Here is a 27,748-nt window from a genome sequence, read left to right on the forward strand (position 1 = left end):
TGAGTGGGTCGAAGTGCTCTCTGGTGGGTGCCTTCGTCCGAGTGCCGAGCACAGATGCTGTAGAGGGGTCCCTGTGCGGGTTAGCCGCGGCGGATAGGCCCCAGGTGCATGCATTCATGTTCCACCGTTATCCCTTCTTCGTCACCCATAGCCCTGATGTAGTCATGACTGGCCGAAAGGGCTCTAACACAAACAACCAAACCGATCAGCTAGTTCGGGGAGACCGGGGATGGCGGATCGGGACCGTTCGGTCGCTCGCATTGGTGGATGGGCCGAACCACGTGTGATCCACTCATCTTCTTCACACATCGATCTAACGACGACCGAGATCCTCGCCAGTGCGGCCTGGACCAGCACCAATGCGGTATGCAAAGCGCCCCTCTGAAACCTCTGACTGGCAGCACCGGGGGTGACGGTTGCGGCCGAATTTCTATCGTTGTTCCGCATAACATGAAACACGGGGACGGCACGTTGCCAAGGCGACGCATTTTTTCAGTTCAGCGCCGACTTCTTTCGTTTTGAGGTCGTGCATGCTCACAGCGGACATAAATAGTTCATCGCTACACGGATTGACGTTGTACTACATGGTACGCCTTCACTTTTCGTAAATAATGTCCGCATACGCGTTGAAAATCGTGAGTCATTCACGTTTGGCAAATCCAAGTTACTGTTCTGTTTACTACTATTCATGACGTCTTTGAAGAAGCTGGCTTCCGTTCAGTGCCGTTACGCAACCAGGCTTCTCTCGGCGGCATGCATTTTGGCAGACACCATAAATTTCAAACCAATGTTTCGGCTATTATCATCAGTGTATCCTATTCTTGCAAAACCGTAATTTTTTCCAGGAGTGTAGATTTTTCAGATAACTTGGTGGGCTCATACCCTTAAAATTGAGCTCCCAATGCCCTATCAATCTCCCCACCACCACCACCACCACCACCACCATCACCCATGCTGACGTTGGCCTCCGACGTCTGGCTGAAATATTGCAAACACATAGGAAAACGCTGACTGCTACACAAAGGCCATACTCTTTGAATATTGTTTGCTAGCCACAAATATTATGCTGCTCAATTCAGGGGCTGCTTGATAAATGATACAAAGTTTGCCACTAGAAACTGCCGTCCGTCCAAAAAATGAGTAAAATCTACCCAGAAGCACAAATTTTTGAGGAGTTTGGCTGTCTGGCCTTCGGCTTGCCTCCCCTGTATCATTTAAACAAAACTGATACCCTTGATGTTTTCAAGTTTGACATTTTGCATCCTAATGCATTTTGCATTTTGTAACATTCTGATTTGACCTGCGTCCTTTCGTGCGTAATAATGAGTTTATCTTGTGGCACTGAAGTTATGGCGATCAGTTTTCAGCGTTATGAAATGGGAATTAGTATTTGGGCAATACGCAGCCATACATGCTTACATATATACAAGCATTTAGTTACGCATAATTTATCTCGAAAGGTGTTAGTAGGCGTAACAAAACGTTAGATCTATGAATACTAATGCACTTGTCATGTATGTGTGATTCTTATCTTATTTTGAACATAGGAAATATTCTACTCGAACACTCACTGATCGAACTGCGATAGCCCATTACGTTGGATGCATCACGCCGTCGTCAAGACTGCCGCGAGGCAGTATTATGTAAGCGATGTGCGTATGGACTCTATCGTGAACCGGAGTCAGGTGCCAACTCGACGGACGTTTATTCGGTGTGTGCTTTGAAATAGTTGCCGAACGCAAGAGCCCAGAAAGCTTGTAACAGCGTTGATAAGCTCACATAAACACACAAAAATAAGAAATGTGGCAATGGCAGTGGCCTGGGAAATAGCGGCTTGATTGGTGTGGCGAGTGGCGTGGCCAAAGGGGGCCATGCGTGGCGTTGCTCTTGAGGCCATGCCTTGCCCCTGGAGGTGGCCCGGTTGGCCGAAGGCGCCTGCACTTTTTGACAGATTGAAACGCCTGTAAGAATTCTAGAACATAACAGACGGACTCCGAGTCACCAAACTAGTCTTCCGAGCCTACAAATGTCCCGCGCATTTAAACACAGGGCTCCAGGTGACTAAGCCCTTTACTGGTAGAACGCGCCATGACACGATTTGACCTGCTCTAGGGCAAAATTCTTGCTGTGTTGCTAACCGCACCTCTTAAGTATTGTGGGCTGTAATGGAGCCAGAATCTCAAAACTTCTTCTCGGCTTGCTGGGTCACGGTTCCTGGATTTAACTAGTTTAAAAGCGAAGATGGGCCGAACAAGTCGGGATCCCATGACAGATTTTCTTCCGCGATCGCACCCGAGGTGCAATATTTCACGAAGTCGAATTTAGCGCCCACACCGCTCTAGTCAAATTTTGATTCCGCCCGCTGAAGTTGAGAATGATTTACTCTTAATTTGGCCATAGCCCACACTTAATCAGGGGCGGTAAATAAGAGCAGAGGGGGTGGGGTTAGCTATCATCGCATTGCTCACCCCCCCCCCCCTTCCCCCTTCCCCCTCAATGCCAGGCAACGTATAACACATTATTTCCATGGCTGTGCATGGAAAGACACGAGGTAATAATCATGTTTCCCACCAGCTCATCAGACCTTTGGTCACCACCGATCCAAGTGCATTAGTTGAAAACGATCAGGCCCAGGCAGACCAGTTTAACCAACAGCCCAATAAAAGCTCAAGGGATTTGCGCTGGACTACTAGCGTAAGTTGTTGAATGGAGAGTTAGATATCCAGTCATCACCCGACCACACAGCTCATGTAGACATGCCTTTAGCACCTATAGTTAAACGTCGGCCAGAAACACAGAAATATGTCTCCAGTCATCCGGAAACCCGCTGCAGCTTGCCGACGCTGTGCTTCTATAACTCTCATCATGCTCTTTTGGCAATCCATTGACCGTTACCATATGGGTAGCCGTGGGTTTACCCCGGCCACGGATTCCCATAACATAAGTGCGCATGGTGCTCTCAACCAAAGTTCCTTAAGGCACTGTGTGAGTCCAGTTTTATTGGGTACATTTTACCGGCTTCTGTGCGGTGTAGTCAGCCGGCCCACATGGCGCTCTTTTCGGAAGTTTGATCTGTAAGACGGCGCCGTTGCTGTGTCCACACACGTATCAGACAAGCGCGATAAGGATAGCGCCGCATGCCTCCGTGCCGCCCCTACCCCTACCCGCGTCGCGATGTGTCCAGCGCTGGCGGCCGTCGGGCCTGACCTGACCGTGGTCGCGGTCGGTCCAGATGACCTGTGACCTCGGCTCCGGCGTGGCGGACGGTGTGGTGGCCGTCCGCGGGGCGGCGGCGGCGGCGGCCGTTCGCGAGTCGACCGCGAGTATTATCGCTCCGCCGCAGCTAATCCGCGCTGTATCAACAGCCGCGTATCGGCCCGAAGCGATAACTGCCCGCGTGATTCGCCATTTTGCGCGCTCAGCGTGGGACGGACCGGCGCGCCTTCATTGTGGTGAGCGGGCACCCGAGGAGCTTCGGCCGGTGGGAGTGTTACCGGTGAGGCGCCTTTGACCAGCTCTGGGAACACGCCTCCTGCCGACGCCGAGAACGCCACCATGGTGCTGCGCTGGAGAGCGTCGCTGGCAGGTGGGTCCAATGCCGTCATTAGTGCAGCACGCGTCCTCTGGTGCCCAGCGACAGGCCGTGACGTGCCGTTAGAAGGCGGGCGCCTAAAGAACTCTGCCTGTGATTTGTTTTACAGTGCAACGACCTCATGACACGATTTCGTTTCAGCCTGCTATTCCAGAAGTGTTGCGACTTGCAAGGAGCAATACGTTCGGGCAAACGGTGACGCCACATGCAGGGCCATGACGTGACCGGTGGTGGCGAACGATTCCGCTCCTTGCCGGGGGAGCACGACGCCATAGGTAGCAAGCGAACCTATGTGATTGTGCGCATCAAATCAGCTGTATCTGCCGCTCGCCGAGAGATGGGACAGGCGTGCTTAAATTTGGCTTTAATTTAGTTTACTTGCCTGGATTCAGATCCAGACCGGGACAACCACTCAGAGAACAGGCTTGTTCTACACCTTGCTGTGAACAGTTATAAAGGGCTCGGAATATAGAAAGGTGTAGCTATACGAACCCAGTTAACTGCAGATTGATTATTAATTATTTGCGTTGCAAATTAGTTATTGATGTGTGGTGAGCGGTGTGACGCTGTCTTCCGTTCCGAACATTCGTACGTTAATTAAAGTTACGGGTAACATGCAGCATTGAAATCAGGCAATGCAACAGTTAAATAAATGTGCGATTTGTATCCATAAGGGGATTGGCTGATGCAGAAAGGCATGATTGTTAAAACCTGCGAGATGAGCGGGGAAGGCGCCGAATAATCATATTTCTTGTGCGTAGCCACCGGCACCGATGCTCCCTCGTAGTATATATATATATATATATATATATATATATATATATATATATATATATATAATGCATGGGCTTGCTTGCACGTAGCAGCGTACACCTTCAAGTGCTATCGGGCTGAGCAAAGTTAGACAGCAAAGTTAGATTTAACAGGAACATATACCAAATTACAGAGCCGCGAATCATCACAGCTCAGTGGAGGACATCGAACTAAACCGAAACCTAAGGTTGAGATGGTTCATGACCTAGATTATCCTGAAAGTTCTTGCATTGTTAAACCCGTGTGCCTGCAGTAGTACATTTAACCTTATTCCGTGCCGATAGGTACCATTTACTGCTGGTGGGCAGCAAAGACTGGCAATTTTCGAACAACTGTTCTGCAAGCTTTCAGAAATCACTTCATATATATGTGATCTGACTTAACCTGGATGGAATTTTTGCTGCGAAGCATGCGCAATGAATGTGCTATTATCTATGCCGAGTTGATGCCACCAGATATCGTTTTTTTCATGATCTCAGGTCGGTCGTTTGAAGGACGCCACCCGTCCCTCACCCGCGAGACCGAAGGTTCTAGTCGTGGAGGGTTTCTGCCCCAATGCACAGGGGCGCTGTCATGCTGAAGCCAGCGGCCATCGAACCTTCCCCTAATCAGTACCACTCTGGTCTCATTACTGCAAGGCCCGTCACCGGCTTGGCCGTGTTCTTCTGCTCGGGTTAGATCGCTCGTTCGGGGCGATCTCGTGCGGAGGCGCGCGCCTTTGTCCCGCGGGCGCACGGCTTAGGCGACAGCTCTGCTCTATCTGGCGCCGAGTCGGTGACTCACAGATAATATGGCTATCTAACCGGTGTTGTGTCACCTTGGCATGCGTCGAAGGGGGGGGGGGGCAGAGTCTGCCCACTCAGATGCACAAAGGCACGCCAACCCGGATGGTTCAAAAGACGATGGGCACAGTTCATTTTGCATAACTTTTTTCATGTCAAGGATGTAGGGGCGCTCCCAAAAATGGGGGACGGTAAATTCCTCTTTGTGGTCGATTGTTTTCGTACACCGCAATTGCGCCAATTTTTAGCAGTCTCGAAACAAGGTATGGAGCGTGGCCAGTCTATCATCCCCTTCCCTAGGCTTTTGTTTGTAGGTTTTGTATTTAACGGTTAGGTTCTTTGTTTAAAATACCTTGATTTTGACCGTACGTCCAAGAATTGGGAGAGTAAATGGCCAGCGGGTCGAAATCAAGAGAGAAGTTTTTCGCGTGCTCATTGGGGCGACATTTGTTCCCATTATTTTGTTGGAACATTGGTTCCTGGGCACCATCGATCCACCTGACGTTCTAAGCTTTGCATATTAGCATTCATACACATATAACTGTGCTTTAAGAAGTAATCCAACTTATTTCATAAGGCTCCTCGGTAATCTATTAATGAGCTGGCAACGTTTGACGCCCCGTAGATTAGCTATTTGTACGTGATGGGTTTTACATCCGCCCTATGTGATGTAGCTGTGGACACTAAACATGGATGACAGTATGATCAGAGTAATATTTCCGGGTGAGTTGAACCAGGTAGACAGATGAAGGTAGCCCAAGCAGCATTTTCTGTAATACTTGTCATATTCCCCGGTCGCACAGGCTTCTCAGCAGCCGACTTCGCCCGGTGACGCCAGGGCTGCCCTGCTTGTAACCCGCCTTTCACGGTCCGGCTGAGGGAGCTTGAGGATAATCGACAGACTATTGGAATGCCACTTGAATGCAGAAATGCAAAGGCAAGAGCCAGACCCCAGGAAGCTTTGAAGCTTGCATGTCTGGGGACCAGACATGACATTTCGATTCTTTACTTATCGCTTCACAAATCGACTAACGCGAAGTTAACTGTGCGCTGGGTACGTCTGCTTAACAGTTGCTTTTGAAAACGAGACAACGTGGTAACCGACACACGGGCATCTACGACCCGTTTTCGAGACTGATTTAGTTCAAAAGGCAATTATTGTAGCCAGTTTGTCCCTGCCGTTTGTGATGAATATTTCGCTCCTCCGTCTCAGAATCTAGGAGTGGTCACAGCTGCCCGAACGAAGTCCTGCTAACCAAGCCGACAAAAGTTGCCGTGGTTGAGCCATACACGTGTCCCGAGTAGTGGGAGCTTTGAAATACGTGGTTTGTGATACTAATTTTCCAGACAAGCGTGCAAAACGGATGATAACCATGAAATATTGTTTGTGCCGTCGGTTCCTTTTGTAAAGACATTGAGTTGCCTACAGCTTGGACCGGATCGTTTGTTATTCATTCGACCCTATAGGACATGAAAGAATAAATGCATACGTATTTTACCCGCAGGCTTTCGTAAAATGCCTAGTCTGTGGTGCACTTTACAGACACATGCTGTTTGGTTTATCACCTGGAACGTAGCTGCATCGTTTTAAAAGCTGTGATGTCCACACAAGCCCACGCTCTGGAGGCTAAGTTTTCAGCAACAATTCTTGTGCGACGTCAAATGGAAAATTGGGATTTCTGAAGTTGTTGACACTAGACCATTATCATGTCGATATCAGGGCTCAATGCGGGCTGTCGGGTGAAGCCCTCCTCCCTGCTGGTTGTCCTGGTCTTGAAAAGGAATCACGCGGCTAAGATACCATGCGGTCACAGCCCGGTAGGTTCGGGGATTGGTAGACTTCAAGGGAACTGTGACGAACGACATGAAGTTATGTTGGTAACAATGACCGAACATGTGAACGTATGAATGTGGGCAGGAGGCTTTGGGTCTCCGTCTTTTCTTATGACGAATTTCTACACTGTCTAAATACAAAGGCATTTGCTGATCGAAATTCAAAAGTCCCACTGCAATAAACTTTGATCTTGCTCAACCACGGTGGAAGTTCTAGATTTTGTTGAGAAGTTCGCGCGGCAGGTTGAGGACCTTTCGAATCAACGGGATGAAGGTAGCAAGTGGGACGTGAGGTGTCGTAAACGACAGTGGAAATTTGGTCTCATGGGTACCTTTTGCTATAAAGGTCTCGGATACGGGTCAGGATACTCGGTCTGCTGCTGGTCAGTTCTAACTCATTCGGAATGTTAACGGTTTCAATAGGAAGGTTATCAATATAGCCGATAAACATGACAATAATTACAGAAAACCACTAGCAATTTTTTCCAGGCAATTCCAGTCAAAAAATAGCAATTCCACAACAATTTCGGTCTCTGTTTGGTCCAACTTGCAAATACAATTACGACGACGCGGTCAAGCATGATACAAGTCGGTAACTATGAGACAGGACGTATGCAATACCTGCAGGACGCAAGCTGATCATCGAGCGGACGCCAATCGCTGTCAGCACACATAAAGATCGTGGTGCAACCCAATGATACCACTCTGAGTGGTGAGTCGCTGCACCTTTTTAGGTGTGCGATTAGTGATCTGAAACATTTTTAATCAGAATTTCAAGGCTTTTAAGCGATCTCAATGTTTATGCCTTGGCAAGAACAATGCCGTGTTTGAACTCGGTAGGAATGCCTGGATGATATGCATGTTACTGGGAAGAGGAAGTTCCTGACTGGGGAAAGCAGTCATCTTACTGCGCAGGCGGAAACAGACCATTATTACAGAGAACCAGTGGCATGATTTGCGTGTGACTACCTGGCCTGCGCCTATTGCAGATATCGTGTTGATGGCAACGCCATGTATGATAATGATCAGGAACTTTATGACGGGCGGGCGTAGAACCCGCCACCAAGCACAAACGGTTCGTATGAGGAACATTGAACGTTGTCAGGACATGAATAAAACATGAAGGAGTCTGATGAGTTTATTTACTTTAATGGGTTAGGTGATATTTTAGCTGGACCTATGACAACATGCAGGAAAATAATTTCTTAAGAAGTTAGGGTCTCGCTCTTGCACTTTCGATTTCTGGTAACAAGCAATGCGTGAGGTCAGCATGTAAAAACGCGCCAAATGTTATCCGGAAATCGATGCTTTAGGAAAAATGAGGAAAAAGGTCATCATAAATGTACGTGTCATTTTTCAGACGATTAGTTTCTTATTGTTTCCACGTTTGCTTGGCAAATCATGACAGACTGCCCAAGACGCTTGTTTTCCCATGCTAACAGGGATGCACAAAATGTCGTGGCAGCAGTCTGAAGGATGTGAACGTAATTTTGATCGGCAGAATGCCCTTAGTTGGTTCAACACTGAGCAGTTCAGTGATCCGATTGTGTAAGTCTATGAAGTGGCGGGACGAATATGTCCGCGCTGCTTGCAATGAGTGTGCAGGAACATAGATGTATAGAGATATAAACATATTTTGCAAACGGTGCAGGCAGTGAAATTACTCGCACTTCGGGCAAATACTAATCCCCAAAACGTGAACTGATGTCAGCATTGTGTGGAAAATGGGAACGAACTTCAACGGGGAATAAAATGGCAGAATCCCGATATATTAAGCTATATCTTTAATTCTGTATTTAAAGTTTTATCTGATTTACGGTTACTAGTCTCACATTAGCCTGCTAAATTGTTCATAGCCGTTAAGCGAATCATTCGTCCAAAGCAGTCGATTATTGACATGCTTGCTACATTCCACTTTTCATTACCTGAGCTTAGGGGTGCGAGGTAAGTGTTACAGGCACAACTTTCTGAGGGTGCTGAGAAAGTCGCCAGCTACTTGCAAGTCGAAAAGAGGAACGAGCCTCTAAGGCCGCTACAGGCCGCTAAGAGGACAATTAGGAGAGAAATTGCGCTATCAGTCAGCATAACATCAAGGCACATGTTAGCATAAGCTCAATTGTCGTAATCCATGTGCGCACGTCCGCGTACACGGGAGTGGAGCACACCCCACGAGTGTCATTGGCGGAAGATTCCTGTGAGTCTGCTAATGCTGCGTAATTAACACCGCGCAGGCATTTACATCATACAATGATGCGAGCATTTAGGAAAGCCTTCGAGGCGTACAAAATAACGTTATCGAAATTTTACGGGTTCAGTTGTGAAAATTTTAGGCACAACCACGTTCCACTTTTTCACACAAAAAACGCATCTGGCACACGCGCTCGACGTAATGTCCTGCCATTACACATGCGTTATGCTACGATAATGCAATTTTCAACAGAAGTGCGTAGGGAAGAAGTGGAGATTCTCTGACATTTGCAATTATTTCCTACAAAGTGGGTCTTAAGCTAGTCTCGTGAAGCGGGGTTAGTTTTGCAGGGAGCATTCGGCATGTGCTGTTAAACAACGCTGTGTGGTTTCGCCCTGCTCAGCGTGTAATCCCAGCATATTTTTATATGGATCGATACCTTCAGATAGTGCAGCAAACGACCAATACCTGTGGGCGTACATGTGATCAGCGGCGGGAGACCGGAGCGCGTAAACAAATAGCCTGAAAATGACGGCGGTGCAGGGCAGTAAGGGATCTAAAATTACACACACACACACACACACTCAACTCTCAGCTCCACCCCGAACCATCAGCCAGTGAGTGTGTGTGTGTGTGTGTGTGTGTGTGTGTGTGTGTGTGTGTGTGTGTGTGTGTGTGTGTGTGTGTGTGTGTGTGTGTGTGTGTGTGTGTGTGTGTGTGTGTGTGTGTGTGTGTGTGTGTGTGTGCGCGTGTGTGTGTGTGTGTGTGTGTGTGTGTGTGTGTGTGTTTGCCTGTCCGTGAATGTTGGCAGCGAGTTTTCTCTAATACATACCCCCCCCCCCCCTCCCACATAAGCACACAGCTGTCAGGCTCGCCGCTGCGGTGCTCAGACTTGGCAGCGGCCGGGCGAGTCACCAGGATTATCGCGGTCCCCTCCCGATAGGCCGGGGCGGCCGAACTGCGCGGCCGCGCGATAAGCCGTTCCTGATTTTGAACAAGCGTTCTGAGGCAGCGGCCATAGCGTGACGCCACCAGCCAGGCTTCTGAGAAGCATAGTAACACAACTGAGCCTTTTCAGCCTTGTAAACAACTCTGGGTATCGCAGAACCAATCAAATATGGTGCAAAAGGCTAAGTTTTAGAAGCGGTGGCTTTTCACGCAAGGCGCACTGAAGCAAAGATGAAAGAGTCTTTCATGTCATGAGTCGACTGGTGTTGCGACCGTTTGAGAGGTTGCCTCTCCACACGCCTGCGACAGCAAAGGCCGTGTGGCAGATGTGTCGACACCTGGAGGCCGTTCACTATTGAAGCGCTGCACACTCTGCCGCAGCGATCCCGGTTGTGACGACCGGTCCACCCCCGTGACGTGGTGCACTGTGCCGCAGTGATCCCGGTTGTGACGGCCGGTCCACCCCTTTGACGCTGTACGCTGTGCCGCAGTGATCCCGGTTGTGACGGCCGGTCCACCTCTGTGACGCTGCACACTGTGCCGCAGTGATCCGGGTTGTGACGACCGGTCCACCCCCGTGACGTGGTGCACTGTGCCGCAGTGATCCCGGTTGTGACGGCCGGTCCACCCCTGTGACGTGGTACACTGTGCCGCAGTGATGCTGTGCGTGATGCCCGGCGGGCCGTTCGCTCTGATTCCGGAAGAGATTTACAAGTGCTACCGGGCCGACAACTACGCCCTCTTCAACCGACACAACCGACAGGTGGGTCATCACTGGGCTCTCCATACAGTCCAAAATGGCAGTGCCGTTGTCGTCATCAACCTCAAAACTACACTGCTGATCGCACCTAACAATATGATAGCTCAAAAGCGCCCAAAATTGTGGGATATCTGATAGACACGATTCATAAGCCATGACATAAAATGCATCACGAGTTCAGAGCTCATATGCTGGGTTATCGCACCTCACTTTACCAGGAGGTGTGGGTTAAACGGCGTGTTAGGGCAAACGTTGGTTATATTGACAATACTTGACGTTTCAAGTTATGCTTATGATCCACAAATGAAAAGGTGGAGTGACAAAATATTGCGCTTCAAACCAAGACAAATGAAACCTGAAAATGCTTCGAATCTGTGCAGACACTGCCACTCAAAGATGACAAAAGTAATCAACCATCTGAGCTCCAACATAACACCCGATGAGCGGCTTATTGGAAAATTAATTTCCACGAGCGTCAAGCGCCACGAACAACAGGCGTGTGAACACAGCAAAGGTCACGAAAAAGCTGCTCTGTGATCTTCTATGAAAAAATTCCGGAAGTTTAGGCCACTTTTTACCTAGAGTCACATGGAAGTGACAGTGACGGTGACAGTGACAGGAAAGTGTCAGTGGCAGTGACAGTGGCAAGGGAATGACAGTGACGGTGAAAGTGGCAGATGTGGCAGAAACAGGCGGTGGGTTCAGGGCACGAACAGTCATTCCGTTTACACGTATGCACTCTGTATCAATGTGCGCTCCGAAAGCATTCGAGAAAACACATGAAAAACAAAAAGCAGTATTCAGTCATCGCCCATGCTCTCGCCATATTTGGCGCTGCTCAAGGGAGGCATTCCGCTGGCAAGGCTGCTAACAAAGCCGGCAACTTCCTCCTTCACACAAACTGACGAGCTTTGCTCCCAAGTTTTGTAATATGCGCGAATCGATCGATTAATTGTGGCCATCATCAAAGCACGTGCCGACACCGGAACTTCGAAGAGTTATTATCGTCTCTGAAGCAGCGATTTAGAGGCCTCGCACGGTTACCTGCTGTGCTGTTGGCAGCAGACGGCGTCTGTCTGTGTCGGCTGCCAGGCGCGAGCCGCGCACTTTAGCGTCCGGCGCGAGCCCGCTCCGCCTCCGGCGTCAGGGGCAAGCCCGCCCGCCGCCAGAGTCCAACGCGGACCAGCTTCGCCCCTGGCGTCCGGTGCGAGCCCGAACCGCTCCCGGCGTTCGACGCGAGCCCGCCCTCCCCCCCCCCCCCCCCCCCTGTCCGGCGCGAGCCCGCTCCGCCCTCGGCGTCCGGCGCGAGCCTGCGTCGCTCCTTGCGTCCGCCGCGAGCTCGCCCCCCCCCCCCCCCCGCCGCCCCGTCCGGCACGAGCTCGCACCGCTCCCGGCAATCCATGGCGGCTGACAGCCCACTGGTGGCAGGCTGTTTCCATGGACCAGCTGATCGGCCTGGTGGAGCGGCTGGAACACGCCCAGGGAGCCCAATTCATGTCGCCGCAGCGCATCACGGCCACGCTGCTCAGGCGCTTCCGCTACGACGGCATCATTGACCAGGTGAGGTGACCGGCGGCGCTGGAAGGGGGCGAGTCGTGCGCCCTCCGTGGTGGCGCCGGCCAAGCTCAGTCATTCCGGCTTCGGCAGCTTTCTGTCCCCCCACGCCTGCTGATTGCCTTCCAAAAATGTACGTGGAAATAATGTCAGAAAGGCTCAACTTCAAAGTGACTGTCAAGGTGTCGGCTAGAGGACTACCCTATAAGCATTAGGCAGAGCGGCAAGAGAAAACACCTCCAAAAGACTTGGGAGTTATAGGAGGCTGTCGACAGTAAACACCATGGAATAGGCATCAATGGCGATAGCGGTGTTCACTGCCGATCAAAATTGTTAGTCATGTAGGATAATGTCACAGATAATTTAAGCATTCGCACTGCACTGACTGATGCGATTCTGAGCACATGCCATGTTGTGCATCATTAACCAAAATAACGATAAACGGCAAATCTTCCACGGTAAAGCTTTTGGACGCAAAGACTACCGTTAGGTGGCATTATCGTTGGCCCTAACCACAATGAGAACGAATAACTCAGCTGGTTGTCAGTTATGTTGTCACAACGAATCGTTTCACTTATATTTTTCCCGTAATAGGTTGACTGTTGATAATTGCATACGGCTATGATGCCCATTGCACTAGGTCTTTACGTACACCCGATGTCTCAGTGATAACATGACTTTCTTTGCTTTTTCTTAGAACGTCAACCAGGAGATCTCAACTTACCTGGAACCTTTCACCTTCATCCAGCCTGAGAACGCCAAGTTCCAGATGCTTCAGAGACTCATCAACCTAGACAATACCAACTTCCCTGAGGACGACTTCACGTTGGAAGAGAAGGTAAATCAGCATGCTGCTTGGTTCCACCGCAGGCAGTGTACTCCGACACCGTCCGTGACCGTGCTTGAAATATCGGCTGAAATAACGGGCACATGGCTCGGCAGGTGAAGGTCAAATTCGTTGCATTCATCATCTTGAATCACATTTGCTCTGCGTTTATTTGTCTCCATCACCATTCCACGCGCGTGCATTTCGCTGCCCCACTCCTTGCACCAAGTTGTCAGTGTTCCACCTCTGTGGCCAACTTCCATTGCTCCACTCCTTCTGCATAAGTTTAAGTCCACTAGTTCCTGCACCTAGAACTTCCGTCGGCCTGCAGCTTGTGCCTCTTCCAGTGCCTCCTCCCTGAACCCTGGTTTCCGTAGCACCGGTCTATACCTAGGGCTCAATGCACCGCTGCCCACGCCAGCGTGTCGGAGCCCCACTGGTTGTGCGCGTGCACGTGTTTCGATGCACTACCACCTGCGGCTGTGTTTCAGTGCACTATGCATTGGCTGCTGTCGCACTCTGTGAACGAGACAGAGCGTGACGACGAGAACGATTTCTGCGGCCGCGCCAGTCGCCGCCGCCGGGCTCCGCGGCGCTACGGCTCCCGCTCGCGCTCCCGCTCCGGCTCCTCCAGCTCGGGCTCCGGTGGCCAGGTGTCCGGAGGCTTTGTGTGAGTATCCACTGGCACCGGCCGACAGCATAGAAGCGTTACCGGCACTGGTAAGATGCGGGCTGTAACGCCATGTGGATTTATTTCGCGTTTTGCCGAGCTCGGACGCTAGCTTTTGTGCAGTGCGCTCCGACGACGAGAAGCTCTCATCAGAATCCGCACCTCGTCGATAATTGTCTCGCAGAATCGCACCTATCCAGGTTTACTACCTGACGCTGCTGTCCTGGCCTGGAGCTGCGTCAGCGCAGTGCTGCGGTGTCAGAGGCTGCCCCTCCTCCTGACCCTGGAGTCCTGAGGCGGACTGGCGGTGACCTTTTGTCCGCCCCCCCCCCCCCCCCCACAGCGGCAACGTACCCGACGAGCAGGCCAGCAACTGCCCGCTTGAGATGGGCGTCGTCTACTCGCCGTACGGACCGGTGGCGGCCGGCACGCTCATTGCGGGTGAGTTCGGCGCGCGTCGCGGGTGAGTTCGGGTCCGCGCCGCGGGTGAGTTCGGTGGCGCGCCGCGGGTGAGTTCGGGGTCGAGCTGCGGGTGAGTTCGGGGCCGCGCTGCGAGTGAGTTCTGTGTCACGCTTCAGGTGAGCTCGGGATCACGCCGCGGGCGAGTTCGGGGTCACGCTGCGGGTGAGTTCTGAGTCACGCTGCAGGTGAGGTCGAGTTCACGCGGCGGCCGACCACCCACCTCAATCCTCGCCGTGTTTCGGCCGTTAGCTGAGACGTGACGAAATTGAAACTTGTTGAGTAAATGCATAAACAGTTGGCCGATCATGGAAAAAGAGACAGATGTACATGCAAAGGCGTACATAATGCGCGCACTAAGCCCAACAATGAACTGACACAAATACCGAGCAGCTTATTTTTAGGAAATGCACACACAAGAGGCGGTAATTTTACACAAGCGGTATGCGTAACGAAATGCGTTTGGCCATGGTGTTCAGAAGCGTATAATACCTCAGGAAGTGAGCTAGGGACAAGCCCATGCAGAGGCTGATAACGATGAAAGATTGAACTGGGGATAAACCCACGTTGAGGTTGGTAACGATGAAAGCTTGAACTAGGGATAAACCCACGTAGAGGCTGGTAACGATGAAAGCTTGAACTAGGGATAAACCCATGTAGAGGCTGGTAACGATGAAAGCTTGAGCTAGGGATAAGCCCACGTAGAGGCTGGTAACGATGAAAGCTTGAACTGGGAATAAGCCCATGTAGAGGCTGGTAACGATGAAAGCTTGAACTGGTCGAGTCTATTTCGAAACAGTATTCCCTTCACACAAGGGGTCATTTTAAATGAGAGACTTCAGAACTCCAGAAGGGAGCTTATTACAATGCCCAAAAATCTTGACCCTGAGTGATTTTTACCCTACTTTTGTCATATACCTTGTGAGATCTACGAAGTATTGGGATCGTCGCACAGATATGGGGATATTCGTTTCATGTAAATTACATTGAGCTCCTGAATCATCGACTTGTTTGCTGCTGAATACCTGTAGGCAGGTAGGTGAGCAAAAATCACAAAAGGAATTGGAGGCATGAATTTTCAGCGTTTGTAACCATTAAATGAGTCAAAATGAGAAAGGAAAAAAGGAGACAATACACCTATCCTACTCCGCCACTGCCGGCACTGCACCGGCGCTGTAATGTTTCACTCCTGTACAGCACCGGCGCTGTGATACCTCCCTCCTGAACAGCGCCGGCGCTGTGATGCCTCCCTCCTGAACAGCACCGGCGCTGTGATACCTTCCTCCTGAACAGCGCCGGCGCTGTGATGCCTCCCTCCTGAACAGCACCGGCGCTGTGATACCTCCCTCCTGAACAGCACGGGCGCCGTGATACTTTCCTCCTGAACAGCACCGGCGCTGTGATACCTTCCTCCTGAACAGCACCGGCGCTGTGATACCTCCCTCCTGAACAGCACCGGCGCTGTGATACTTCCCTCCTGCACAGCACCGGCGCTGTGACACCTTCCTCCTGAACAGCACCGGCGCTGTGATACCTTCCTCCTGAACAGCACCGGCGCTGTGATACCTCCCTCCTGAACAGCACTTGCGCTGTGATGCTTCCCTCCTGAACAGCACCGGCGCTGTGACACCTTCCTCCTGAACAGCACCGGCGCTGTGATACCTCCCTCCTGAACAGCACCGGCGCTATGATACCTTCCTCCTGAACAACACCGGCGCTGTGATGCTTCCCTCCTGAACAGCGTCGGCGCCAAATCGGTGGGAAGGTCCGATCCCCAGCTCAACACCGGCAGCGGTGGGCATGAAATTGGAGTGTTGACTTCTTTTTCCCTGTTTCTCTTTCCCTCGCCACCTACCTGATGGCGACGGTAACCGAATTTTGGTCCCCAAACTCGTGACGATTTTTGCTCATATGAAATCTTACAAGCTGTCAACAGCAAGCAAGTCAGTGCTATTAAGGACAAACGTCGTTTATCTTTGTTCCATGCTCCACTGAATTCATATTATTTTGTTTGCTATCTGAAAATTTTGCAAACGTATTAAGATTTGTTGTATCCAAGCGATGAATCACTTCGTGCACGTATGTCATGCTGCTCAAGCCGTCTATATCGACGTGGCTTGAAATGAAAGGTTCCCAAGGTCGTCTCGCAAGCCCATAATTTCTTATTTTTTTCCAGTTTCGGTGGCTTACCCTTTGACTCTTCCATAGGAATATCAAGCGGATTGTAGATTTTAGTCTTGGGAACAGCATTCTATGGGGGCATTGCAAGTGATCAAGTTGGGAGCGCCATACACTCCTTTCCTTCAAAGCGCGGAGCCTGTTTTTCACACCTTGCATGTATATTGGCTTCCGTAATAACTCATAGATTCCAGATTTTGCTTCTCAAGACTGTCACCCTCCACCCATGTCTCAGTCGGTATGGCTTCCTTGTATATTTAGATATATTTAGATTTCACATCTTGCATTTATGTTGGTTTCTGTAATAATTCATGGATCCCAGATTTCGTCTCTCAAGACTGTCAACCTCCGCCCATGTCTCGGTCGGTATGACTTCCTTGTATATCTAGATAATGTTATGATGCGTGAAATGAGTTACATGGTGAGTCACATTTGCATGTTTTATAACTTTTTGGGTCAAATTATTTCAACTCAGTCCAAATTCCTGAAACCATTCTCACTTCTTGACCATCTTCTTTAGACAAAAAATGCCGACAGTTCATGACCTTGAATGCCTCTAAACACATTCTCGCAACGTTGAAGGCGATTTAGAGCGATACCCGCACTCAAATTTCTCGAACACCTTGGGAAAATAATCATCTCCTGGCCAGACAACCTCGACATTTACCGTGTGAACTGTGCGGCAGCCCTTGGCGTCGGTGTGACGTGCGACTGACGCTGCTCGAGATGTTTAACCGTCTGTCGTCTGGTGTCTGTGGCAACAGGCATGGCCGCCGGCCTGTCGGAGCAGGACGTGTCGGTGGCGGACGTCGTGGGCTCTGACACCTTGACGCTGCAGGAGCTGACGCAGCAGCAGCGCTCGCTCCAGCTCAACAACATCTGGGCCGCCACACTGGCAGGTCAGACGGCCGCTTGGCCCTAGCCTCAGACGGCAGCTTGGCCCTAGCGACAGGCTGTCGATTGGTCCGAACCTCAGGTGGCCAGTTGGCCCTAGCCTTACCCCACGGCTGCAGGGCCGAGTGCTGTCTCGCCCCATCACGCCATGCGACGAGTCCCGGGTTGCGCATCCCCCCCCCCCCCCTGGGCGTGGGAAACGCCGCCAGAGCTCGTCAGATCTCGTCACACTGCCCGCCGTCGTCCACTGTTGGTTACGGCGGGGACAGGCGCGAGATCAGGCTCCTCCCCAAGAGATCGTGAGCTGTTTGCTGCTTCATTGCACCCAAATGTGAGCCTTCTAGGAAATGGTACCTTAAGATTTTAGACAAATTTTCCGTGCACAATGCTCATGAGCAAAGCCAGAGCCGCTAGCGGTACCTGCTCACTCAAGTGCGGGCCGGCAAGCACGACAACGACAACGGTAAGTGCGGCCGATTAGCCTTGCTGTAGCGGTGTGGTGCACTGGCTTCACCTGGCGACTTGCTGCAGCGGTGTGGTGCACTGGCTTCACCTGGCGACTTGCTGTAGCGGTGTGGCGCAGCGGCTTCACCTGGCGACTTGCTGTAGCGGTGTGGTGCACCAGCTTCACCTGGCGACTTGCTGTAGCGGTGTGGCGCAGCGGCTTCACCTGGCGACTTGCTGTAGCGGTGTGGTGCACCAGCTTCACCTGGCGATTTGCTGTAGCGGTGTGGTGCACCAGCTTCACTTGGCGACTTGCTGCAGCGGTGTGGCGCAGCGGCTTCACCTGGCGACTTGCTGCAGCGGTACGGTGCACCAGCTTCACCTGGCGACTTGCTGCAGCGGTGTGGTGCACCAGCTTCACCTGGCGACTTGCTGCAGCGGTGTGGTGCACCAGCTTCACTTGGCGACTTGCTGCAGCGGTGTGGTGCACCAGCTTCACCTGGCGACTTGCTGCAGCGGTGTGGCGCAGCGGCTTCACCTGGCGACTTGCTGCAGCGGTATGGTGCACCAGCTTCACCTGGCGACTTGCTGCAGCGGTGTGGCGCAGCGGCTTCACCTGGCGACTTGCTGCAGCGGTGTGGTGCACCAGCTTCACCTGGCGACTTGCTGCAGCGGTGTGACGCAGCGACTTCACCTGGCGTGCTGTCCGCCAGGTGACGTCGCCCAGACGGCGCTGCACTACGAGGGCCGCGGTGGCAACAACGCCCCGGCCGTGCTGGGCCCGGGCGGCTTCTGGAACAGCACCTACTGCCCGCATGAGTACAGCCTGGCCAGCCGCGCCAGCGTCACGGCCATGACCAACGCTGAGATCTACGGAGGCATCGACGGTACGTGCGACACCCTCGCGCGGTGATGCTGCTGGAGCTTGGTGGATGTGTCGAAGCTCTCTGCAGCATGCGCGGACGTGGAGACGGGAGGGTCGTGGAAATCGCCAAAGGACGCGGATAGGTTGTAGATATCTCACCTCGTGCATAGGTAAACGTTTCTGAATCTTGCCTCGGCTCCCATGCTGGCGCTTGACAATGCCGTTGCGCGATTGTTTGTCGCTTGCGTGTCGTCGTTGGAGGGGTCCTTCTTATGCTGCATGCCGCACTGGGATGGCTGCGTGATTGGGCGGGCGTCCTGCTGGGCCTCCAGGCTACCTGATCGGCTCGCAGCTGAAGGACTGGAGCCACCGTTCCGGCTTCCGGCTTTCGAGCGTGCTGCGCATGTACTACTCGGCCGATGGCGTCAGCTACGACCGCCGCTTCCGCGCCTGCGATCGGCTCACCAATCTCCTCAACGACGACCTCATCAAGCAGGACACGCTACAGACGGAGGTGAGCGATGCGCCGCACGAAGCGCCGGAGTGACGTCATTAGCCACCCGGCGTGTCGGAGGCTTGACCTGGACTGGCGCGGCGGGCAACAGGGTGGGAGCAACCCGACCTGACAGGGCAACAGGGTGTGAGCAACCCGACCTGACAGGGCAACAGGGTGTGAGCAACCCGACCTGACAGGCGTGTGCTGGTGGCCCAGCTGCGAGACTGCTGTTACACAGATAGAGGAAGAGACGGCAGTCTGTGACGGGGAGATGGGCAATAAAGGACGGGCGGAAAGCAAGATTGGAATGGCCTCCCAGCGCTGCTCTTCTTGCCAGGAGGGATGATCGGAGCGCCACGGAGCCACTTACCACTGACGGCATCACACCCCGCACAAACTCAATCACTCATCAGCGCACTTATTACAGCCAACCGTCTCTCTTCAAGATCAAACTAAACTGGATCGCAAGCCACGTTCGGTGAGTGCTGGTTTCCCAACATAACATGACATGAGGCGTTCCCTGCCCGCCGCTGCGCAACAGGCGGTGAACTTCGGGTACGCCTACTACGGCGGCCGACCTGGGACGGATGCCAATGCTGGTACAGGACAGCCTGGACGAGGCCATGACCGCTTTGGTACAGAAGGTCATCGATCAGCTCATGAGATTTGCCGGTGAGTGGTGTACGCTGCCCGCTCTGGTGATAATGTGGTGTTTTGTGTCAAGATGATGTCTCCGTAGGCCATGGCGGCATGCAATTCGTATTGTTTATGCTGTTCCGATTTTGCTGCGTAAGGTTTCCAAGGTGGGTAAGCTTGAAGCTATCTTGCGAACGTATAATTTGTGCGGCTGCTGTGACTCTGCTACTGTTGACTCTGCAGTGCCGCTGTGACTGAAGATATAACCGTCTTGTGCCAGCGATGCTTCTTTCCCTTTCAGAGCTGCGAAAATGAGTCAAGCCCTCAAATGTCATGCACAGTCACCAGCCCCATGTTCTACCCGATGGAGCTTACATATCAACAACAAGCCAATAAACGTGACTTCAAATACTCAGATCGGCGATCGTGCGCACGAATCAAATCCAACAAAATCCGAACGCAGACACAACCTTCCTGACATCAATATCACGGTCAGGGCTTTGTCATGGCTGTTAACGTCGTTCGTATTCCTGCCACTGACGCCATGTCCCTTCTCAAAACCCATCAGGGAACTCGATGACGGACGACGGACCCGGCTGCAAGGCGGTGCCACCTGCGGGCGACACCAACACTGACCCCATCTGCTCCACCAAGGCTGACCTGATGGCCGTCATGGACCCCTCGCAGGGGGACTCCAGCCTGCAGGCGCAGAAGGTCTTCCTATCGTGAGTCATCGGTCAGGCCACTGGGGCGATTCACCTGTGGTCTGCTAATGAACCATATAGCTATTAAATGGGTGCAGCTTAGATAGCCACGCATACGTGCCGGCCTTTGAACGCTGTTTCTCGCGGTTCCCTTGCCTGTTGGCCTCCGCAAGGTTTTTGTTTGTTTCTGGTAGGAAATGAGATACGCCATAAGCAATGTGTAATGGCTTGGAGACTCAGCCCACCTGGGAACTGAAAAAAGATACACTGTTATCTACACTAGCACACCATCGGTAGGTGAATATATCGCAACCGGTGCTCTATAATCCATGCTCAGCGCTTCATTTCAATGAGATGTTGTGTCGTAGACTCGCACCAAATTTGCATTCCAATTAGAACATCCTATCGACAAATTTTACCGGTTATCACAACCCCGTCCCAGGGACTGCTGCTCACCGCGTCAACCAGTTTATCACGCCCTCAATGTCCACAATATGCACGCCCGTTTACGCGCACTGGCGTTGGGCGCGGACGGCCCGTCTCGTCGATGGAGATGAAGATGGTTCGGCGAGTGCATTAGGGCATCTAGAGGGACTCCAGCCAGCTGCTGGGAGTACAGCTCAGGGTGCACACGGATGACCTGGCCTTTTTGTGGAGCGCCGTTTTGCACATCTCGGGCGACAAGGTTCGACTTGGGGAGGCCCAGTGCCGACTTGAAAACGCCCAATTCCGACCCTGCGTTTGCCCCCTCGTCAGAGAGATGGCGCTGGCCATGGACATCGGGTGGAACAAGTCGTACGTGCAGGTGGTGAGCGGGGTAGACGGCCAGGTGCTGCTGGATAAGTGGAACTATACCAACAAGGCTCGCCTGGCCTGCGACGCCCAGCACATCAGTGGTACGGCTCGGGAGTCGCGGGTGTCGAGCTCGGCAGGGATGGCGCTGGATCCGCCAGGCGTCACGTGTTGGCAGGCGTAGGCCGTGTTGGTTGCAATTCTCGCCAGTGACTGTCTAGGCTTGTGTCACTGCGTGCGACTTCGGTAATGGAGGTGGCAAGGTACTGAAGGGTGTAAAGCTCCAGTGGCGCATGAAAGTGCGCTGTTTAAAATGTGCTGTTAGGAATTAGAGTGTGGTTTCAGGCGTCAGTATCCTGCATTTGCAAGCCCGAAGTCTTCGTTGAAACATTTGAGCGCCAAATTTCGAATCTATCTGTGCCAATGTGAGTGGCGTTATCGGTTCGCTGGGTCACGTGCATGGAGAAGCAGACGAGGCTGGTGGCGCGGTGACCGCTCGCGCTCTCGCCAGTGCCGTCCGGCCAGCTGGACCTGATGCAGACGCTCGATGCGCTGATCACCTACTACGGCAACCTCCTGGACCAGGAGCGGTCAGACGTAAGAACGGCGTGAATGTTTCAGGACAGTGCAATTGTTCTCACATCAGAAGCTCAGGGAGAGGCCGGTACAAGCTCTAGGAAGATTGCGTTGGGGTGATTATGTCGTTTGTTTAAAGCTGATCATGAGAGGACGCTGATGTTGCGACCGGTTTGGAGAACGGAAGTTCATTTTTCACAATTGGCGGTTTTCACAGCCCCTCACACTCGATTTCCAGTGGCTATGAGTGTGTGAGGTCTTTCAAAGTTAGTTTCGTATGTCATCGGGAGCTGGGATTAATCCTGACCTGTTTTATCACTAATAGCCGCATTCCCTTATTCCCTACGCCATGCATTTCGCTTCAGTCCTCAAACCGGACGAAGACAGACAGAATTGAACCTTATTTTGCAAGTTAAGGGCTGCGGAGTTAAAGTAAAACTCCAGTGTTCTTTGTACGTGATCGGGGAAGGTTTTAAGTAAGCTTCGTTACATCCGATGACGAGAGTTGCAGTTTGATAGGAAATTGTGGTGTAATGAAATCTAGGCAGTTGGATGACTCATTCCACTAATACAGTACTTTCATCCTCCTGGATCACGCTTGGAAGTGCTACCGACCCTAACGGGGTGTCGCCTCCTTTTGTCGCCAGACGACGGCCCGATCCAACACGCATGCACTGCTGCTGATGCGAGCGAGTGCGCGCATCGATAACGACCCTAACGCGATGTCGCCTCCTTTTGTCGCCAGATGACGGCCCGATCCAACACACAAGTACTGCTGCTCATGCGAGCGAGTACTCGGATCGATAACGAGGATGACGTGGCGTACAAGCTGAACACGCTGTGCGACATGTTCCCAGGTGAGCGAGCGGCACCACATATTCGCGCTGGCATAATGGCTCTACAGAACAGCTTGCGGCTGGTTGTATTTGTCTGCAACGCCGGTTCGCCTGAACTTGGGCACCAGCCTGTTGACCGGACGGCGAGCGCGGCCGTCAGAGGCGCTACAGAGCAGCGCCCATCAGCTGTCGGCCGGGCCTGTCCTGCTGGCTGGGTGGTGAGTGCGGCCGTCAGAGGCGCTGCAGAGCGGCATCCATCAGTCGTTGGCCCAACCTGTCCTGCTGGCCAGGTGGAGAGCTTAGCCGACAGAGGCGTTACAGAGCGGCACCCACCGGTCGTCGGCCCGGCCTGGCATGCTGGCCGGGCGGTGGTGACGGCAAGCAATGAATTTGAGGTCGCTGGGGCCATTTCAAGGAGGTGGAAAAAAAGCATTTACTCACAACTTAGCCACGCATGATGGCTTACGCGGATCCAAATGCAAGAAATCCCATGATTATCGTTGTGGAAAATAGAAATCGTACGTATCATAATTCAGACCCTGCAACCTCCTGTTGCAACTGCGTTTATGGCTTATTTTTACAACTAACGGGCTTGTTTGCCATTACAGACCTGAACATCTTCACGCTCACGGACAACCCAAACGTATTCAGCGGGGTGCAGCAGAAGATGGACCGGCGTCAATTCCTCAGTGATAACATGTTTACCACCGAGTCCAGCCAGCAGGGCATACGCGACACGTTGGTGCCCAAAGTCAATTCGCAAATGTGCCAGAGTAAGTTTTTCTGTCCCCTCTCTCTCTCTCTCTTCTCTCCCCTCTCTCTCTCTCTCCTCTCTCTCTCTCCTCTTCTCTCTCTCTCTTCTCTCTCTCTCTCTCTCTCTCTCTCTCTCTCTCAGAGAGCAGGAGAGAGGAGCGAGAGCGAGAGAGGATGAGAGAGAGAGAGTTAAGGCGAGAGAGCGAGAGGAGAGAGAGAGATAGAGGGGAGAGGAGAGACGCTCGAGGAGGAGAGAGGAAAAGCGAAGAGTAGAGAAGAGAGAGGAGAGCTAGCTGAGAGAGAAAGAGAGGAGAGAGGAGCCGAGCGAGATAGAGGAGGTGAGAGAAATAGAGAGTATAATCTCTCTTCCTCTTGTCTCTCTCTCTCTCTTATTCTCTATCTCTTCTTTTCTCTCTAGAGCGATTCCTCTCGCTCCTCTCTAATCTCTCTCTCTCTCTATCCTCTCTCTAGTCTCTCTCTCCTCTTCTCTCTATCTCTATCTATCTCTTCTCTCTCTCTCTCTCTCTCTCTCTCTCTCTCTCTCTCTGCCGTGCGTTTGTCTTTACCCGTGTTTCGCATAGTCTTCTTGCTCCATTGTTTGCAGGGCGTCACCTCCGTCCTACTGCTTATGCCTCTGCTGTCCAGGACCGCACATGCTGAGTGATTGGCCGATGTTTTGGCCATTTCACCACGCCCATTTCTATCGCCCCAGCTCCGTCGCGATTCGTCTATCCGGCCTGCAACACGGACAACCTGGGATACACGTACAACGAGAACAATCACGAGTACACCCACTTTATCACGCCCGGACGTGTGGCCTACCTGCGCTTGGGGCCGGAGCAGTTTTTCTCCAGCAGCGACCTCAAGCTCCAGGTAAGCGGGCAGCTGTTGGTACCGCTCTGACAGACGATCAGCGCAAGATGTCTGCCGACCGCCGTCACTTTGGTAAGGAGAGGGATGGCATGGCGGTCGATTAAGGTTTGTCACTGAACGACCGACTCAAGAGCCCCCAACCTTGGCCCACGTAATTTTGAGAGGCCCCAGTGTCCTTGGTTCTTTGTTTATCCAGTCATCCTGACGGGTGAGTTCATTGAGGAGTTCGTGGACTGAGCACTAAGGAGACTTCCAACCTTTTTCAGACGGGGGCCGCGTGGGAAGACCCCTTGGTTCGGATTCACGTTCGGAGCCCTAGCTCACGGACCCCGTGGGCCAGGAGACTCGTCTTCCCACGTGCGCAGAGCGTCGAGACCTGTACTAGAACGGCTGAGGGCAGACAAAAACACAGGCCGCTCTTTTCCGTAGCCGTTGTCGTTGATTGTTTCGTCTAAACCTGGCATCTGGGGGTCAGACAAACGCGGGCATGGAGCCCTGGCCCCAAGGCCATGGAGGCTGTAGGCCGCGCCGACGCCTCTCACCGCTCACTGTGTGCCCGGGCCCGGCGTTTCAGTTCGAGTCAACGTTCGGCTCGCTGCAGTTCTGCATCAGCCGTGAGGATCCAATGCCGGCCGACGGAGGCGACGACGTCACCTGCATGTCCACCGGTTCGTGAGCGTCAGCTCAAACTGGTGCCTGACCTGCGGTGGTGCGATGAATGGACCCATTTAAACACATATGATGGTTTATTTCGACATTTCTTAAAGTGGATGCCGTGAGCGTACCGAATGTAGACTGAAATGAACCAGAAGCACCAGCTGCTGAAAGTTGGAACTGTCCGCCTGTTCTTGCAGTCCAGTGGATTGTTTCAGCTGGTCGCGCTAACTGAAGGTTGGTGATTTCAGAATCCGTTTCTACCAGCCAAGTGGAGTTTACCTTCAACGCACCCTGCAACGAAGATCAGATGAACGGTGACTGCCCACCTTTCTATATCTCCATCCAGCAGAACCCGGCCTCGACCAGTACCGACAACGTCAACCTGTGCTCAGGTCGGTTTTCAAGTGTTGATGCTGGGAGGCCAGCTCTCGTAATAGGATCCCACGCCCATCACGATATACAACTGGCATTTATCAAGATGTCTGAGCGACCAGCTGGACTTGGCAGGCACTTCCATCCACTGACAGAAACCGAGCGCTGGGGTTCCCTTTATCCCGAACATAAATCTAGGGGATTGATAGGTGGGACGCGTTCGTGAACGAAGAATGCAGTATGACAGATGGTCATGGAAGCTGTGATTGTTTCCACATGTCGTTCTTGAAAGACTCCCATCCCAGCCGCTTTACTACACCAACGTTTTGATACGCTTTCCGCGTGGATGTCCACCCAGCCAGCGCGGCGCAACACGTCACCTGTTCTGTGCAGCCCTCGCAGCGTAACACGTCACTAGTTCACCCGTTCACCTGTTCTGCACGCGTCCACAGACGACGAGTGCCCGTTCCCGAATAGCATCCGCTACACGCTGAAGCACGAGAACATGCGCTGCAACAGCGTGAGCTCGCTGGCCGTACCGGCGTTTCTGCTGGCCGCTGCGGCCCTCCTCCGTCAGGTGGCGCAGTAGGCGCGGCGCCGAACAGCGCGCCTGCGGCGGAGTGCTGCGATGCTGGCGGCGTCCCAAGCGCGCGCGGGAGGGCAAGCTGACCCAGCCAGTTAAATGTGCGTGTTGAATGGACAAGAGGACGTAGCACTAATGGCCGGCGGGAGCGAATACGGGCGTGCGTGTGTCGAAGGGCGAACATTTTTTGACGCGTCTTCTTAGGGTACTTTTGTTGTCAGTGACTGGTGACTTAGATTGTAGAACCTATCTATGATTCGCATGCCAACAGTGCACACATTGTAACCTGAGGCGCTCCGCGTTTCACATGCCTGTCATGCCTGACATGCATTACATGCTTATCCCACTGACAAAGCTCTGTCAGACGAGCAGGGGCGATCAAGGTGAGGTCCAATTTTTCTTAATCGCAACCGGTTGCGGCATGATAAAAAACTGTCATTCACCAAGTGTTTACGCACACCTACACATATCTGATGATTCCACCTACCTGTGGCTTGTGAGAGACATGTGTAGTCACCTGTTCACCCAGTTCTCGATTTTCACTGTTTAACTTGAAGCCAGTACGAGAACTCTAGATGACCACACCCGTGTTTCAGGCCATGCGATACGATCCCTTTGATGGTGAAAGATGTGTGTTAGTAGGTCCAGTTTGCCGCTGGAGATGTCAAAAGCATCCCAAAAATGGCATTCCGCTCTAGATCCAATCAGCAAACGCGCTCCATTTTTGGGCACATAGCTCCCCAAGTGATTACGTTGGCCACAATTGGCCAGAGCGGTCAATGCAACCACTACTTCAAAGGCTGCTTTGTTTCTTACTTTCCATGTTCGCGTCACAAATGATATGTGTGCTTGCCTGTTTTTAGTATGCCGTGTGGTCTTTTATACAAATGCTGCTAAGTTGAAAAGTGACTTCATTCAAGCACTGCCTTTCCTATGTCACATGGCAATTCTGAGTGCAATCGGCAGTCAGGGAAATCTATATGGCGAAGCTGCCCCGGCTGATAGTGATGGGAGGCCTTTTTGCTTTTCTTGTGCCAATGGCAGGTGTTTGACCTCATATTTCACCAAGTCCGAATGGTTCCCTTGCTTCAGTGATGATTAAATAAATAAATAGATGGTTCGCCTTTTTACGCAGGATGACCTCGTCGCAAAATACCGGCATGAAAACACTGAGCTGCCTGTGATGGCTAAAAGCGCCTTACCACCCTGCTTAATCTTACATGATAAAGGCTATCGCTTTGGATGGAGCATATTCTGCGTGTGATGTGCTAAGGGTGTTTAAGTGGTGTGCGGACTTTGGTGCTCCGTAAGTTTTTGTTCCGTTTCCGTTCCGTTTAAAATGTCGCTCCTACGATCAAGTAAAACCAACCACATAAATGAGCGCCTGCATATTTAGCTGCGTGCACAAAGCATAGTAGAAGTGTTGACAAATGCTTAAGTTGAGGTTGCGGCAAAGGACAACCGTCTGGCTTCGGCATCGGAGAATTTTTGGGCTGCGCGGCGGAGACTTGTTGGAATTGGCTGCGGAGACATGCTGGGCGAAAACAGCGCAGATGTGCTAGGTCACCGCAGGGAAGACATCCTGGGCCGAGCGGCAGGGACATCCTGGGCCGAGCGGCAGGGACATCCTGGGCTGAGCGGCAGGGACATCCTGGGCTGAGCGG

At 52.3% G+C, this 27,748-nt stretch overlaps 2 protein-coding genes across 2 annotated transcripts; both read left to right on the forward strand.

Moving 5' to 3' along the window:
- Positions 1-3,555: 3,555 nt before the first annotated feature.
- Positions 3,556-19,353, forward strand: LOC119097419 (uncharacterized). The gene is made up of 9 exons (XM_037220460.1): positions 3,556-3,586; positions 10,813-10,919; positions 12,345-12,476; positions 13,168-13,308; positions 13,788-13,966; positions 14,310-14,407; positions 17,368-17,502; positions 18,655-18,828; positions 19,139-19,353. The coding sequence occupies exons 1-9, from the start codon at positions 3,556-3,558 to the stop codon at positions 19,351-19,353; spliced, it is 1,212 nt and encodes a 403-aa protein (XP_037076355.1).
- A 525-nt stretch (positions 19,354-19,878) lies between these two features.
- On the forward strand, positions 19,879-26,359 carry LOC119097123 (uncharacterized). Its single transcript, XM_037220174.1, has 10 exons — positions 19,879-19,974; positions 20,507-20,663; positions 21,399-21,538; positions 21,946-22,031; positions 22,756-22,867; positions 23,455-23,619; positions 24,312-24,472; positions 25,047-25,140; positions 25,378-25,521; positions 25,954-26,359. The coding sequence occupies exons 1-10, from the start codon at positions 19,890-19,892 to the stop codon at positions 26,088-26,090; spliced, it is 1,281 nt and encodes a 426-aa protein (XP_037076069.1). The 5' UTR covers positions 19,879-19,889; the 3' UTR covers positions 26,091-26,359.
- Positions 26,360-27,748: the final 1,389 nt, after the last annotated feature.

The sequence above is a fragment of the Pollicipes pollicipes genome, unplaced genomic scaffold, assembly GCF_011947565.3.
Source record: "Pollicipes pollicipes isolate AB1234 unplaced genomic scaffold, Ppol_2.1 Scaffold_4295;HRSCAF=5057_pilon_pilon_pilon, whole genome shotgun sequence".
Taxonomy (NCBI): domain Eukaryota; kingdom Metazoa; phylum Arthropoda; class Thecostraca; order Pollicipedomorpha; family Pollicipedidae; genus Pollicipes; species Pollicipes pollicipes.

Excerpts from the sequence above, each read along its gene's own strand:
- LOC119097123 (XM_037220174.1), top strand. The coding sequence starts at position 19,890 with ATGCCAATGCTGGTACAGGACAGCCTGGACGAGGCCATGACCGCTTTG. Across the intron at positions 22,032-22,755 it reads TGGACCAGGAGCGGTCAGAC|ATGACGGCCCGATCCAACAC; the intron begins GTAAGAACGGCG and ends TTTTGTCGCCAG. Across the intron at positions 23,620-24,311 it reads CAATTCGCAAATGTGCCAGA|CTCCGTCGCGATTCGTCTAT; the intron begins GTAAGTTTTTCT and ends CTATCGCCCCAG.
- LOC119097419 (XM_037220460.1), top strand. The coding sequence starts at position 3,556 with ATGGTGCTGCGCTGGAGAGCGTCGCTGGCAG. Across the intron at positions 13,309-13,787 it reads ACTTCACGTTGGAAGAGAAG|TGCACTATGCATTGGCTGCT; the intron begins GTAAATCAGCAT and ends GCTGTGTTTCAG. Across the intron at positions 14,408-17,367 it reads GGCCGGCACGCTCATTGCGG|GCATGGCCGCCGGCCTGTCG; the intron begins GTGAGTTCGGCG and ends CTGTGGCAACAG.